At 47.5% G+C, this 12,724-nt stretch overlaps 1 protein-coding gene across 2 annotated transcripts in view; it reads right to left on the bottom strand.

Moving 5' to 3' along the window:
* Window positions 1-12,724, bottom strand: part of CRYBG1 (crystallin beta-gamma domain containing 1) — a 202,014-nt gene that overhangs the window by 46,807 nt on the left and 142,483 nt on the right. For both annotated transcript variants that reach the window (XM_073893718.1, XM_025863329.2), the window contains exon 3: window positions 1,276-2,861. In XM_073893718.1, coding sequence (XP_073749819.1) covers window positions 1,276-2,861 — 1,586 coding nt within the window. The remainder of the gene's footprint in view (window positions 1-1,275; window positions 2,862-12,724) is intronic.

The raw sequence follows: 12,724 nt of genomic DNA, 5'->3' as shown, positions 1-12,724 counted from the left end.
AAGGTCTCCAGGTTGGCAACTGGGGAGGTAGCACACATTACTCATTAAGTAGGTTCTCCCTCAAGTGTTTACCAAACAGACCTCCTACTCTAAAGCTTACTTACTCAAGAATTCAAATAGAATGAAAACCATTCGGTTTCAGAATCAAAATGCTGTGAAAATACCGGCTCTTTTAATAAATGTGCAAATGTGGGAAAAACTCAGGCAGTTAGATATTCATTTTTCACAGGCGCTAGCTGGGAGGTGAGGAAGTGAGAGTGTGGGAAGGGGAGAGGATCTTGAGTTTTAGAGCAAACCCTCCCTACCCCATCCACCTATACAAACCTCAAGTTAGCCTCAAGGCACTAGCCCATCTCCAAAAAGCCAACAAGTGATTTCTCCTGCTTTGCACTTCCCCAGACTTTACAGCAGATAACCCACTCAGCAGTTCCCTCAGCCACCACCTCATACAGTTATTTATCTGCATCTTGCATGCCAGAGTGGGCCATAAACTTCTCAGGAGCAATATACTGAGTCATAGTCTGAGTTTTTCCTCATAGTTCCTGGCACAATACCATGCACAGAAGGCACTCAATAAATATTTGGGGGGGGGGAATCAATGAACTTAATAGCAGGTAATCAGTCTGTTGTTGAGCTTGATCCTTCCAATGTGTCCTTTGATTTAACAAAGTCCCCCAGTAAGAACACTATTCTTTCTTTATTTCAATAACTAAGAATTACTCTTTAACCTGGGGGCAAAAATGCCACTAACCCCCTGAACATTCTAAGGAGGGGAATTAGAAATTTTAAGCTGCACTAAATTCCAGAAAAAGTTCTATGAATTCTCTTAAACCCACACATGTCAAAGCTACTACTGGGTCATACTGAACCTAAGAGTTTTTGATCCATGTTTCCAGATCCACTGCATAGGTGTTTCAAGAATGCCCTATCCAGGAATGCTGCTGTACATTTTGAATAAAGGATTAGCTCATGTCAGGCCAAGCGGTCTTCTTTCAATTGTTGATGTAAACATTGAGCCTCAAGAGATTTTTACATTCATTCAACTTAAACATTCTATCAGAACAGTAATTAACAACCCGGCTATCCTCCCGAAGTGTCATCTTCTTAAACTGTGTTAATTGGCCCTTCACTATCTCTGTTTCAACACAGAGGGGAAAACTCGGCGCACAGATAGTTCTGCCACAAATGCAAAGACCCCGGAGCCTCCCGGAAACACCACCCAGAACGTCTGCGGACACCCACAGCTCCACCAGGCCCCGGTCCGCGGCTACTTACAGGGTCACTTTAGTGGTCACTGTCGACCTGCCCGCACCGAAATGGTGCCTGGGCTTCAAGCCGTCCAAGTCGGAGCCACCGGTCGATCTGCCCAGCTCTTTGCTTCGACTACCTTCTCCCCGGCTGTCGAAGTGGTTGGGGAACAGGCCCCTCTTGTGCTCGGGCTTGATCTCTGGCAGCAGCGAGCTGCTCTTGACGGTGAGCTCGCGGGGGACGACCCGGGCCGCCTCCTCCCCGTTGTCCCCCGCGGTGCCCTTGGCGACGGGATCGGGCGCTGGCGCCCTCTTTGGGGGGAACTCCTTGGCGGGAGCCCGAGGGCCGCCGGCAGGCGAGGTGGGCGCGGCCTCGGGGACGCGGCTCTTGCCCCTCCTCTTGGTGGGGGACGAGGACGGCGGCGGCTGTTTGCCCCGGTCGGACTCCCCGCGGAGCGGCCCCCTGGAACCGGGGCTGGACTTGGACTCCGCGCCCGCAGCGGAGGCAACGCCCCCGTCGGGGGCCGCCCTCGGAGATTTCACTTTCTTTTCCGCAGAGCCGTTCTCCGTGGCCGCGTTTGGCGCCACCTCGTAGTCGAACACCGCGTCGTCGTCGCCCGCGCTCTCGGGCAGCGGCGTGTCCGCCCCGGGGGAGTCGGTGGATTTCTGCGACCTTCTCCGCCTGCCCGACCTGCGGCCGCCCGACCTTTTCTCCATATCGTTAGAATCGCCGCAGTCTTCTGCGCCCGGGGTAGTCGCGCCCGGCTCGTCCACCTGTGCCACCTCAGTCTTGCTCAAGTAGATGTCCAAAGTTAACACGGTGGCGGGGTGGGCGCGCTCGCCGGGCCGGCCCTGTCGCCCTCGGGGCCCGGCTTTGCCGTCTGCCTGCGCCGAGTCGGAACAGTTCCCCTCGCCCTCGGCCCGGGGGTCACCTGGCGGAGCGGACGCGTCCTCAGGGGGCTCCAGAGAGCCTGCCCCGGCACACACACTGGGGGCTCTGTCAGCGGCCTCGCCTCGCCCCCCCGCAGGCCGCTCCCCGGTGGGCGACCCCAGCACACCCCTCGCACCCTGGGCTGTCTCCCGCTCGCAGCCAGCGCCGGGGGAAGCGTCCTCCCCCGGACTGCCAGCCGGCGTCTCTGCGTTCCCTTGCCTGGAGGAATTCTCAAGTGAGGAATGCAGCTGCTTGGCAGCGGTGGTGGCACCTGGGAAAGACTCTCCCTCTGCCTCCAGAGGTTCTAATTGGAGTGACTCACTCTCCTGGCACTGCTGCACAGCCGCCGCACGGCTGCTCGTGGAAGGTGACAGCTCGGCGTCGCGGGGGGCTACCCGCACGCGGGTCTCGGCGTGCTCCTCCGACTCCCGGGGCTGCTCCTGCGGGGAACCCTCCTCGCACGTGTCTTTCTGCTTTGGTTGGCTGCCCTGGGGTTTACTCTTATTCTCTCTTTCCGGGAGTTTGGAAGAGGTTACATCTTTGGGAGACACTGATTTGGCATCGGAGCTGGCGGGACCCTCTAACCCGTTTCTGCTGGTCCTTCTCCTTCCAGCCGTGAACAGATTGCCAAGTTTTCCCAAAACTGGCTTCCTTTTGTTTTCTTCTGGTGGTTGTGCTCTGGACTGGAAAACAAAAGGGGTTGGGGGAGAGAGAAACTATGAGAATCTGGTTTTCCCCCTCCTTAGTAGTAAGTACATTGCAGAACTACAAGCCACAATGGTAAGAAACCAGTCTAACTGAAAATTAGAGTTGTGTTTTTGTTACATTTATTCCAACAAAATAAACTCAGATTTTCAAATTTTTCTTAAGCCGCATCTATGTTAGGCGCTACTTGGAATAACAGTTCCTTTAACTATAATTCTTGTGTTTTAAAGGAGAATTCGGGCGGTCCAAATAATCATATATTCAAAATAAAGAATCCCCAGGTCTCTCTAGCTTTTGCCTTTTTACCTTCTTCCTCAATAAAGATGCAATTTCAAAACAGCCATGCGTGACTACAGGGCAGCAGTAAACACACTAAAGTATCTTAAAGATTTTATTTATTTAAGAGAGAGGGCAAGAGCCGGGGTGGGGGGACAGGGGCAGAGGGAGAGGGACAAGCAGACTCTCCGCTGAGCAGGGAGCCTCCACGCTGGGCTGACCCCAGGCAGGACGGCAGCTCCCGACCTGGGCCGAAGTCAGATGCTCAACCAACTGAGCCACACAGGAGCCCCTAAAGTATCTTAAAGGAGAGGGTTTTTTGTTTTGAAACACCGCCCTTTCTTTTTATAAGAAGAAAGGAAAATGAGTAAAAAGTTCTAGCACTCTTGTCTAGAACAGGAAGAAGCCACCTGGGGTGTAACACAACTGCAAATGAAAACTCTTTAGAAAACCAGGATTCGAGCACCTGGGCCGGCGGGTAGCCAGGCTAGTGGTTCCCGGCGGTCCGGGCCCGCACTTCTCCAATGGGAGAAGTACGCGGGCATTCAAACGCCCGCTGGTCCCCCCAAAGCGATGCGGCCGCTCTGGAGCTCACCCGAGAGGCCTTTCCCCCGCGGGGAGCTCCTAGGAGTGCAAATACGGGGAGTACCTGGAGGAAGGAGGGCGAAGGTGGAGGGCGACCACGGTCGCATACCAGCCTCTCCGGCCGGGGGGGGGGGGGGGGGGGGGGGGGGCGCCGAGAGACCCGAGCGCACCTGGCTCTGCCCACGCCGACCTCAGCCGGAGGCCCGTCCCTCACCGCCCCGCAGGGCTTCAGGCGCGAGCCCAGGAAGCCGACCCACCCGTGGGAAGGGGACCGGGCCGCCCGCGTCGTTCCGCACGGATTCGGGGAACGGAAAAACGTGCACCTCCTACATAGCCTGGAGCCAAACGGCCCGCACCTGGTGCCCGCGCCGGACGCGGAGGCGGCTCTGAACTAATCAATAAAAGCAAACCTGCCAGTGGGCGCTGCGGCGCCCCGCGGTTTGCCTGGAGAGGGGGTAGGTGAGGGCCCGGGGCAGGCAGGAAGAGGAGGAGGCCGTCCTAGGAAAGGGTAGGCTCCTAAGGGAAGGCGGCGTGCTCGGCGTGACGAACCCACTGAAACCAGGACCACACGTGTGGCTACAATAACCCAAGAATTACCTCTTCCACTTAAAACCTGGGAGCTAGCTTGAGCCCCAACTTTCCTGGAAGGCGAACATTCAGGGCAGTTTTTACAATATTGACTGTTTACAGAGAGATTTCTGAATCACTGTTCAAAGCAGCTCCATTTCCTTTGAGTTATATGCCGCCAGTGGACTTTGGAAGTGGTGGGAAATAGGAAAGACTGTAAGATAAACCACGGAAATAAACATGGTCAACAAGCATTTATTGAGACAGCTCCGGCAGGCAGTGTAACATGTAATTCTGCGACAGCCTGGCTCCGACGCAAAGAGACGAAGGGGGGCGGGGGTAAGACAATAAAGTCAGGATCAAGCCCAAGTCCTCAGCTTCCAACACGTGCTCCTTCAGCTCCACCACGGCGACTCCTTTCAGAGGACGGGGAGGTGCAGAGGGCACCCCGAGACAGAGTCAGCCCAGAGGAAGAGGTTGTATGCAGGCCATCCACCCCCAGAATCGGCTCCTGAGGAAGTGCTCATGAACCACATTTACTGACAAGCCCTGAGTGATTCTGTTGCTTTGAGAAGCACCTAGCGGGAGCTTTGGAACTAGCTAGCTGCTGCATGAGGAGATGGGCCCGTGCTGCAGCCACTGGGAGCTTTTGTGACTGAACTGATACACTTCTAAACTCTAGTCAGATTTTGATTAATAATTCAATCCCACAATGGTTATATAAATAATATAGGAAGAATTCACGGTGTGATTTAAGAAGAAAAATAAACATTCCAACTACCTAAGGAATATATTTGGATTCTTACTCTAAGTCAAAGGTATTACATGATTTTTAAACATAGTTTATGCTCACTGAGCCCTTCTTAGGCGCTAGACATTTGCAAAGAGATTTACATGGAATCCTATCTAATCATCCTAAGAGCCCTTGAGGTAGGTACTCTTCTGATGCCCATTTGCCAAGGTTTCTTACCCCTGCCCAAGGTTCCACCAGCCAGTAGTCTTTTTAAAAGATTTTTTAAAATTTTTATTTATTTGAGAGAGAGAGAACGAGTGGGGAGGAGAGGGAGAAGCAGACTCCCCACTGAGCAGGGATCCCGATGAGGGGCTCGATCCCCGGACCCTGGGATCATGACCTGAGCCACCCAGGCGCCCCACCAGTAGTCTTTCTAACTCTGGAGATGGAGCACTTTGTCTCTGCTGCGTGGACAGGCCTTCAAACATATTCTAAAGAAGTACCCAGGAAGAAACGGTTGAGTCTTGTTGGTTCAATTTTAGCCTGTGTCAAAGGAAAACCATTAAGTGTATGTATGACTCTGTCCAGCCAATCATGTTGCAATCCATTTTTCCCATGGGGTTGAAAGGTGCCTGATCAGCAGTCCTCTCTGCCTCAGTGCAGGCATTTTTTTTTTTCTTTCATTTTTGGCTATAGCTGCTTTTTACAAAACCGGTTGCTTTTTGTAACTCGGCCTCATCAACTACTTGACTCCTCCTGCCCTCAGAAGGGCAGCCAGTTTATCACCTGCCAGGCTGCTGTTTTGTGTATTGAATTTCCTAGAATTGTAGAGCGTTGTCTGTTTATACATGAATGTTCACAGCAGTTTCATTAATAATTGCCAAAAACTGGAAACAGCGTAAATACCCATCAATGGTGAATGGTGAAACAAATTTGGTACATCCATACAACAGAATACTACTCAATAAAAAGGGCCAAACATCTGAAGCATGTAATGACACGGATAAATCTTAAAAATGTTATGCTAAGTGGAAGAAACCAGACTCAAAATGTTACATTCAGCATGGTTCCATTGATATGCTATTCCAGACAATGCAAATCTAATATATAATCATAGAAAGTAGATCAGTGATTGCCTGAGGGTAAGGAGGGGGTGGATGGGTGCAGTGTGATTGGAAAGAGGCACAAGGGAACTTGGGGGTAAAGGTAATGTTCTATATCTTAATTGTGGTGATAGTTCACACATGTACGTACCTTTCAAAACTCATCAAACTGTATACTTAACATGGGTACAATTTTTATATATAAGTTATATCTTAATAAAGTTGGTTCAAAAATAAAACTTTCCCATGAGAAACAATCCATCTGGATCAGGTGCCCATTTCAGAGTTCTTAGTTAATGGGAGCCTCGAGTCATTTTAAGAGCTAGGTCCTCATTTACAGGGGAATGCAGCCTTCCCCCAGGAGACAGGTCTCTGGGCATCTCCAGCATATCTCTACGCAAGGCACTCTGAGCAGAGTTCATCCGAAGTAAAGTTCAGAGTCATGTCTTTGAGAAACACCCCTTCTTAACACAGGACGTAGATTTCTTTTCAGCCAGGAATTTTTCCTTTCCAGTGTTCATAGAGGAAGAATGAGCATGGCAGATGGACAATGAAAAACCAGATGGCCTGCAAGTACAGAGTAGGGATCTTCTTAAGTAGGAGCCTTTGCACCTGGAGTGCTAAAGGTAGGATGGGACTCAGCACCTACTCACTCAACCTCCACCACAATCTGTCAGGAAGGGGAGTGGTTTGCTAGGAGGCCATGAGGGCCAATCACCCTTCTTCCTGCTCTCCTAGGCTCCTCCCCAGGCTCTCCTCCCTGCTGGGTCAGGGTCCTGAGCGTTCTTGGGCTGGGTGTTCAGACTACAGCAGAGCCCTGCAACCTAAGACCGCCTTTGCAGTTAACTCTTTCCGGTGTACTCTCTGCCCGCCTTATTTAAGGCAGCCGGCCTACCTCACTGTGCAGAATTTGCACTTGGAATCCTCGGTCACTCCCGCCCAATGGGGAAGAGTGCAGGTCACAACAGCTCTACTTCAGAGATGGTCCATAGGTCGTGTGCTAGGACTTGTTTTAGTGCTCTTGTTGGTTAATATGAAATGTGGCTCGTTAGGGGCGTGTGTAAGCATGGAGGACGAGCCCATACTCCAGCGGAGCACGGGCTGCAGAGCTGTGCTTGATTCCCGACCTTATGCAGCAGCGCCTGCTATCCGCAGCGGCCGCTGAGTAAATTTCAGAGTAATTTAGTGTAATTTCAGAGATCTCGGCAATCCTCTCAACTAGGGGGGAGCAAAAGGCCAGGAAATACAGGATAAATTGTTAATACACTACAAATTGCTAACATACGAAAATGTCTGGACATACAAGCAAAATAGTGTGCTTAACTCCCCCGCGATCCCCCTCGCCCACCCCCAACCACCTGATTGCCTATTGGAGTCGTTGCTTTAAATTTAGAAGTACTTCACCTGAAATCAGATTTGGAGGTTGAAGAAAAATATGTTGAGCATATTAAATGAAAATGTAATTAACATACTGTTTAAAAATAAGTCCTTCATGTGTTTCCCACCTTTTGGGGATTATAAGTGGAATATAAGCCCCTTAAGAGCAGGAAAAATGTCCTGTCTGCATTCCCAACACTTAGCACAGGGACTTAGAGCTAGCAGTGGACATAAAGTATTTGCTGCTACTGGAATTAGTAACATCCCTTCTCCCTTCCCAAAGGGAGTTACCAACACTCTTGGAGATAAGTAGAAACATGATTAGGTCTACCCAAAACCAAAACAGAATGGAAATCTTTTTTGCCCAAGACTTAGTGTGGTCAAGAATCTGCAGCTCTATTCTGCCCATGTGAGGATGCTGCAGGGCAGTGTGGCTCCTTGCACACAAACTTCCATTTCTTCAGGGTTCCTGCTGGCTACCAGCCCAAACCTGACTCGAGAAAGCAGGTCAAGATATTTTTACATGCGGCGCCTGAGTGGCTCAGTTGGTTAAGCAACTGCCTTCGGCTCAGGTCATGATCCTGGAGTCCCTGGATTGAGTCCCGCATCAGGCTCCCTGCTCGGCAGGGAGTCTGCTTCTCCCTCTGACCCTCCCCCCTCTCATGTGCTCTCTCGCTCTCTCTCTCTCATTCTCTCTGTCTCAAATAAATAAAATCTTAAAAAAAAAAGATCTTTTTACATGTACTCACATGTGCCTCCTACTAAAGCGGGCACATTGATGTACAAAAGTAACTTTTTTTGCAACACTTGTGATTCCCTAAGCACTCACTATGATTTCTTAAAAAAAAAAAAAAGATGCCTTTAATTAAAGTAGCTCCTTCAGTTCAGCCATGATGAGGAATGAGTCTAATGCACATTATTGTAAATGATAGGATGGCATATTACTTTGATAACACCTTAGGTTCTCAACAGGTGTATATGTGTTTGCATTGGGGAGAACTTTTTTTATGCATAGGTTTTTTAAAAAAATCATTTTAGTTGTGTGGCTTAAAAAATAAAGGGATTTAAGTACTTCAACTTTCAAAAACCTTTCAACTTTTTTTTTTTTAAGTAGGCTCCATGCCTAACATGAGGCTTGAACTCACGACCTGAGATCAAGAGTTGCACACTCCACCCACTGAGCCAGCCAGATGCCCTACCCTTCAATTTTAAAAAGTAAAAACAAAGTTTAGCAAGTTCCATTCGATAAGCAAGAAATACTTTCAAAACATGTGACGATGAAAGAATAAAGAGGGAGAGTGGGGAAGGAGAGGGGGAGAAAAAGGAGAAATAGTCAAAGTCGGAGGAACAATCTGATGTAGAGAGTTGGGATGCAAGAAAGAGAAACACACAAAAAGCAAGAAAGACTTTCATGAGGAGGTACTACCCTTTTCTTACAACTTCCAGGATGTTCATACTAAAGACTTTTAGAATGAAAATCAAAATCACGTTTTTCCATGGTATGCGTGCAGCAGATAAATCATCCCAGCCCCAGAACCTCAGACAGACGAAGGTACATTTAAGGGAGGATCTAGAGATGGATCCCTGATGGTACAGACCTAGATTGGAATAGGCATTTCAAATTACCTACTCTTCTCTCTCTCTTTCCATTTTGTGTTTTTTTTTCTTTTCAGTATTGTTTGTGCTAAATATGGCCCACCCCCAAAAAAACACGTGCACACACACACACACACACACAAATATACAAAAGGTAAAAGAAGAAATATTCACATAAATAAACTTTGACCTATTGAGCACTCAGACTTTTCATTTTAACTTTTTAAATAAATATTTTTCTCTTATGTGTTATACAGTTTCCTTCCCTCAGAGTATACTAAATATGATGATTCTGGAGACAGAACTATGGACCTCGGTTATTCCATTTGTGCTGTTATAATGCTTTCTTCCAGGGCTGGTACAATGATTGAAGACTAAGGTTGCACTAAACGACCCACAGACTGTAACATGTTTAGTAACAAGCAGGCCTTTTGCCAAAAGACATGTGAAATTACTGCATTCAACCATTTTTGATCTTCGGTCTGACTTCATACGGTGCAATCAATGATACTTTACATTAGGCCTTCCGAGCCTCTCTCCGCGGTCATGGCTCCCCTGTCTCTCAAGAGGGATGCTTACTTTGCCCTGCACTGTTTCCAGTACTTGTCAGCACTCCCAATGCCCACCCCACCCTATTTCTATGGCTCATTCTTGTCCCCCCCCCTTTTTTTAAAATCTCTTCTCTGTCCCTTCAACTTCAGGTGATATGTACTTCTCTACTTACCACCACAATATGTTTGGTCTTTTTTCTTTTCTTTTCTTTTTAAGATTTATTTATTTATTTGAGAGAGAGAGAGAAAGAACGTGCACACAAGTGGGGGGAGGGACAGAGAGAGACAGTCTCCAGCAGACTTCTGCTGAGCACGGAGCCTGACTCAGGACTTGATCTCGAGACCCTGAGATCATGACCTGAGCCAAAATCATGAGTCGGACACTCAACCGACTGAGACACCCAGGTGCCCCTATTTGTTTTTTTCTCATGCTTCAAGCCACACAATGATCACACCCTGTTGTATAAAATCATGGGTATATTACTGGGTCAATGAAGTGACAGCCTGGCTTGTTCTAACTTTCAAGTTTAACAGTGCCCTGAAACAGAGGCATTATTGAATATGAAAGCCATCATTCATGAAATAGTTAAGTGTTCATTATTCCAAAAGTATTTTTTGCTCCTCCAAAGGGTATAACGAAGAAGCAAAGAGTTTCTTTTGAAAAGTAGACTCCCAGTTCCAGTTAAGATTTGACCTTAGGACATTCACTGTTTGACAGAAGCGGAGTGAAACCGAATTATTTAAAGCCACAGACACTTGATCAATCAGAATGGAAGATAAAATCATAGAGTGTTTAAATTGTGGGATCATTTAATTCATTCATTCCACTCATTATTGAGAGTCTGCTTTGTACCAGAATTTTCTCCTTACCTTAAAGAAGCAAACCATAACCCAAGGAGTCTAAGTAATGTTCCTAATACACAAGTCAGGCTTTCTAAAAGTTCAGTAATTTTTCCCATTTGAGGTTATCATACATCATAGAAAAATAAGATTTTATTTACTAGAATATGATTTATACACCACTTTTATAATGTCTGACTGCATCCAAATAGTAGGTCACGCCTGTGGGACATGCTTAGTCCTAGGCTTTGCAATACAAAAATGGACATGATAGAGTCAACAGCAGGTAAGCTCTCACTTATTATGGCATGCTGTCTTTAGAATCAGGGAACTCTGTAAACAGTGGGTATTTTTGTTTGCTCATCCTTCCTCACCCTTCTCTGTGCCCCAAGCCCTTGACCATGATGGAATATAGAAACTGACTCCCTTACCCTTTGGCTTTGGTTTGGTTCAGCCAGTGGAAGGCACTGATGGGAAATCAACGGGGGTACTGGGGTGAGGTCAGGTGTTTTCCACCCACCCCCTTCTCCTCATTGTGCTCTGGGCTGGGTGTGAGCAGGGTTGACCATGGCTTCTGTCTGTCAGCCTTCCCAGCAGCCATACTTCTCTCCAGTTCCCAGTGACTGCTTCCCCCTCTTTCCCCTTCAGGCTTAGGATGGGAAGGAATGGTCTCAACTGGTGCCCGCCGGGGAGTGATTCACTATCCTTTGCTTGGGGTAGTACCAGGTTCTGTGGGGCAGGACGAATTTTGAGAGATTTCTTTAAGAAAAAGAACCCCAAATTCTGGATTACGATTTAGGGACAGGATTTTGGAAGAGGCCAGGTGAGCAAAGAACTGGAAAGCTTAAGCTTCTTTCGCTTCTCTTGGTTTCCTTAACACCTTTCCCACAGTTTGTAAATAGTCCCTCATTATTTTCCTCAATTCCCCGGGTGCTCTGTTCCCTGTGCTGGGATCCTCACTGATACCGCATGCCTGATTATGGGTAACAAGTAACTCACAATGTTTCTCTATGTGTAAATTGAACAGAGTTTGACCAACTTTTTCTTTTTCTCCCAAAGGTTAAGATAACTACCACGCTGGAGTATTTGCTTCATGGTAGAGATATTGAATCCTAATTTGGTGAATTTTTTCCCCTATGCATAATGTGTAATTAAGAGGAGACTGAAGAATTTGAAATTTATAGCACAGTATTTCTTAGTACCTCCTGGACTGTATGTCTATCTCATTTAGCATAATCAAATCACCAACTAGTTATTTCCTAAACTGGGGTGAAGAAGCTTAGCCAGACTGGAAAATGGAAATATGCTCACTGTGAAGTAGTCAAATTGGTTCTATTGACCCAGAACCAAAAAAACATGTTCTTTATGCAATTTAAAAGAATGACTTGCACAATTGCTCATGTCAAAGATCAAGAATAAGGACTTCAACACAGAGAACAGGCTGGTGGTTACCAGAGGAGAAGGGGTGAGGGTGAGCTAACTGAGTGAAAGGTCACAACTCTATGGCGACGTGCAGTAACTGGAGTTACAGTAGGTATAACTTTGTAGTGTATACAAATAGCGAATTATAATGTACACCTGAAACTTATACAATTTTACCTCAATTAAAAAAATAAGTCCTTTAAACACAAGAAAACTATCATTGGGTCTCAGAATCCAAGTACTACAATCCCAGGGGATAACTTCCAGTTAGGTCATCCATATATAAATGACATGATGAGGGAGATAAGGAATAAATTGGGAAGGAGAGCGGGAAGCAGCCCTGGAGAGGTCTGTCGCAGCATGCCTGGCTCCCCCCACTGGGCACAGCTAGCAGTCAAGTCCACGGTAAGGTGAGGGAGGCCAGGAAGAGAGAAGGAACCTGGAGGTGGCAGTTCTACGACACAGCACTATGGACCCTAGGCCGTCTCTGAGACTTCTAGTGACCTTGAGACTTAAGGTTAATTTAACCACATTGAAAAGCCTCTCCAACACAGCACTATGGACCCTAGGCTGTCTCTGAGACTTCTAGTGACCTTGAGACTTAAGGTTAATTTAACCACACTGAAAAGCCTCTCCAACACAGCACTATGGACCCTAGGCTGTCTCTGAGACTTCTAGTGACCTTGAGACTTAAGGTTAATTTAACCACATTGAAAAGCATGGCAGGAAATAATGGAGTTATTTCTAGAAACAAAATGGAACAATCTTCATCTTTCCAATTAATATATATT

The sequence above is a fragment of the Callorhinus ursinus genome, unplaced genomic scaffold (assembly GCF_003265705.2).
Source record: "Callorhinus ursinus isolate GAN/ISIS: 27379988/994484 unplaced genomic scaffold, GSC_fseal_2.0 scaffold6, whole genome shotgun sequence".
NCBI classification, from domain to species: domain Eukaryota; kingdom Metazoa; phylum Chordata; class Mammalia; order Carnivora; family Otariidae; genus Callorhinus; species Callorhinus ursinus.
This window is presented reverse-complemented; position numbering and strand designations above follow the sequence as displayed.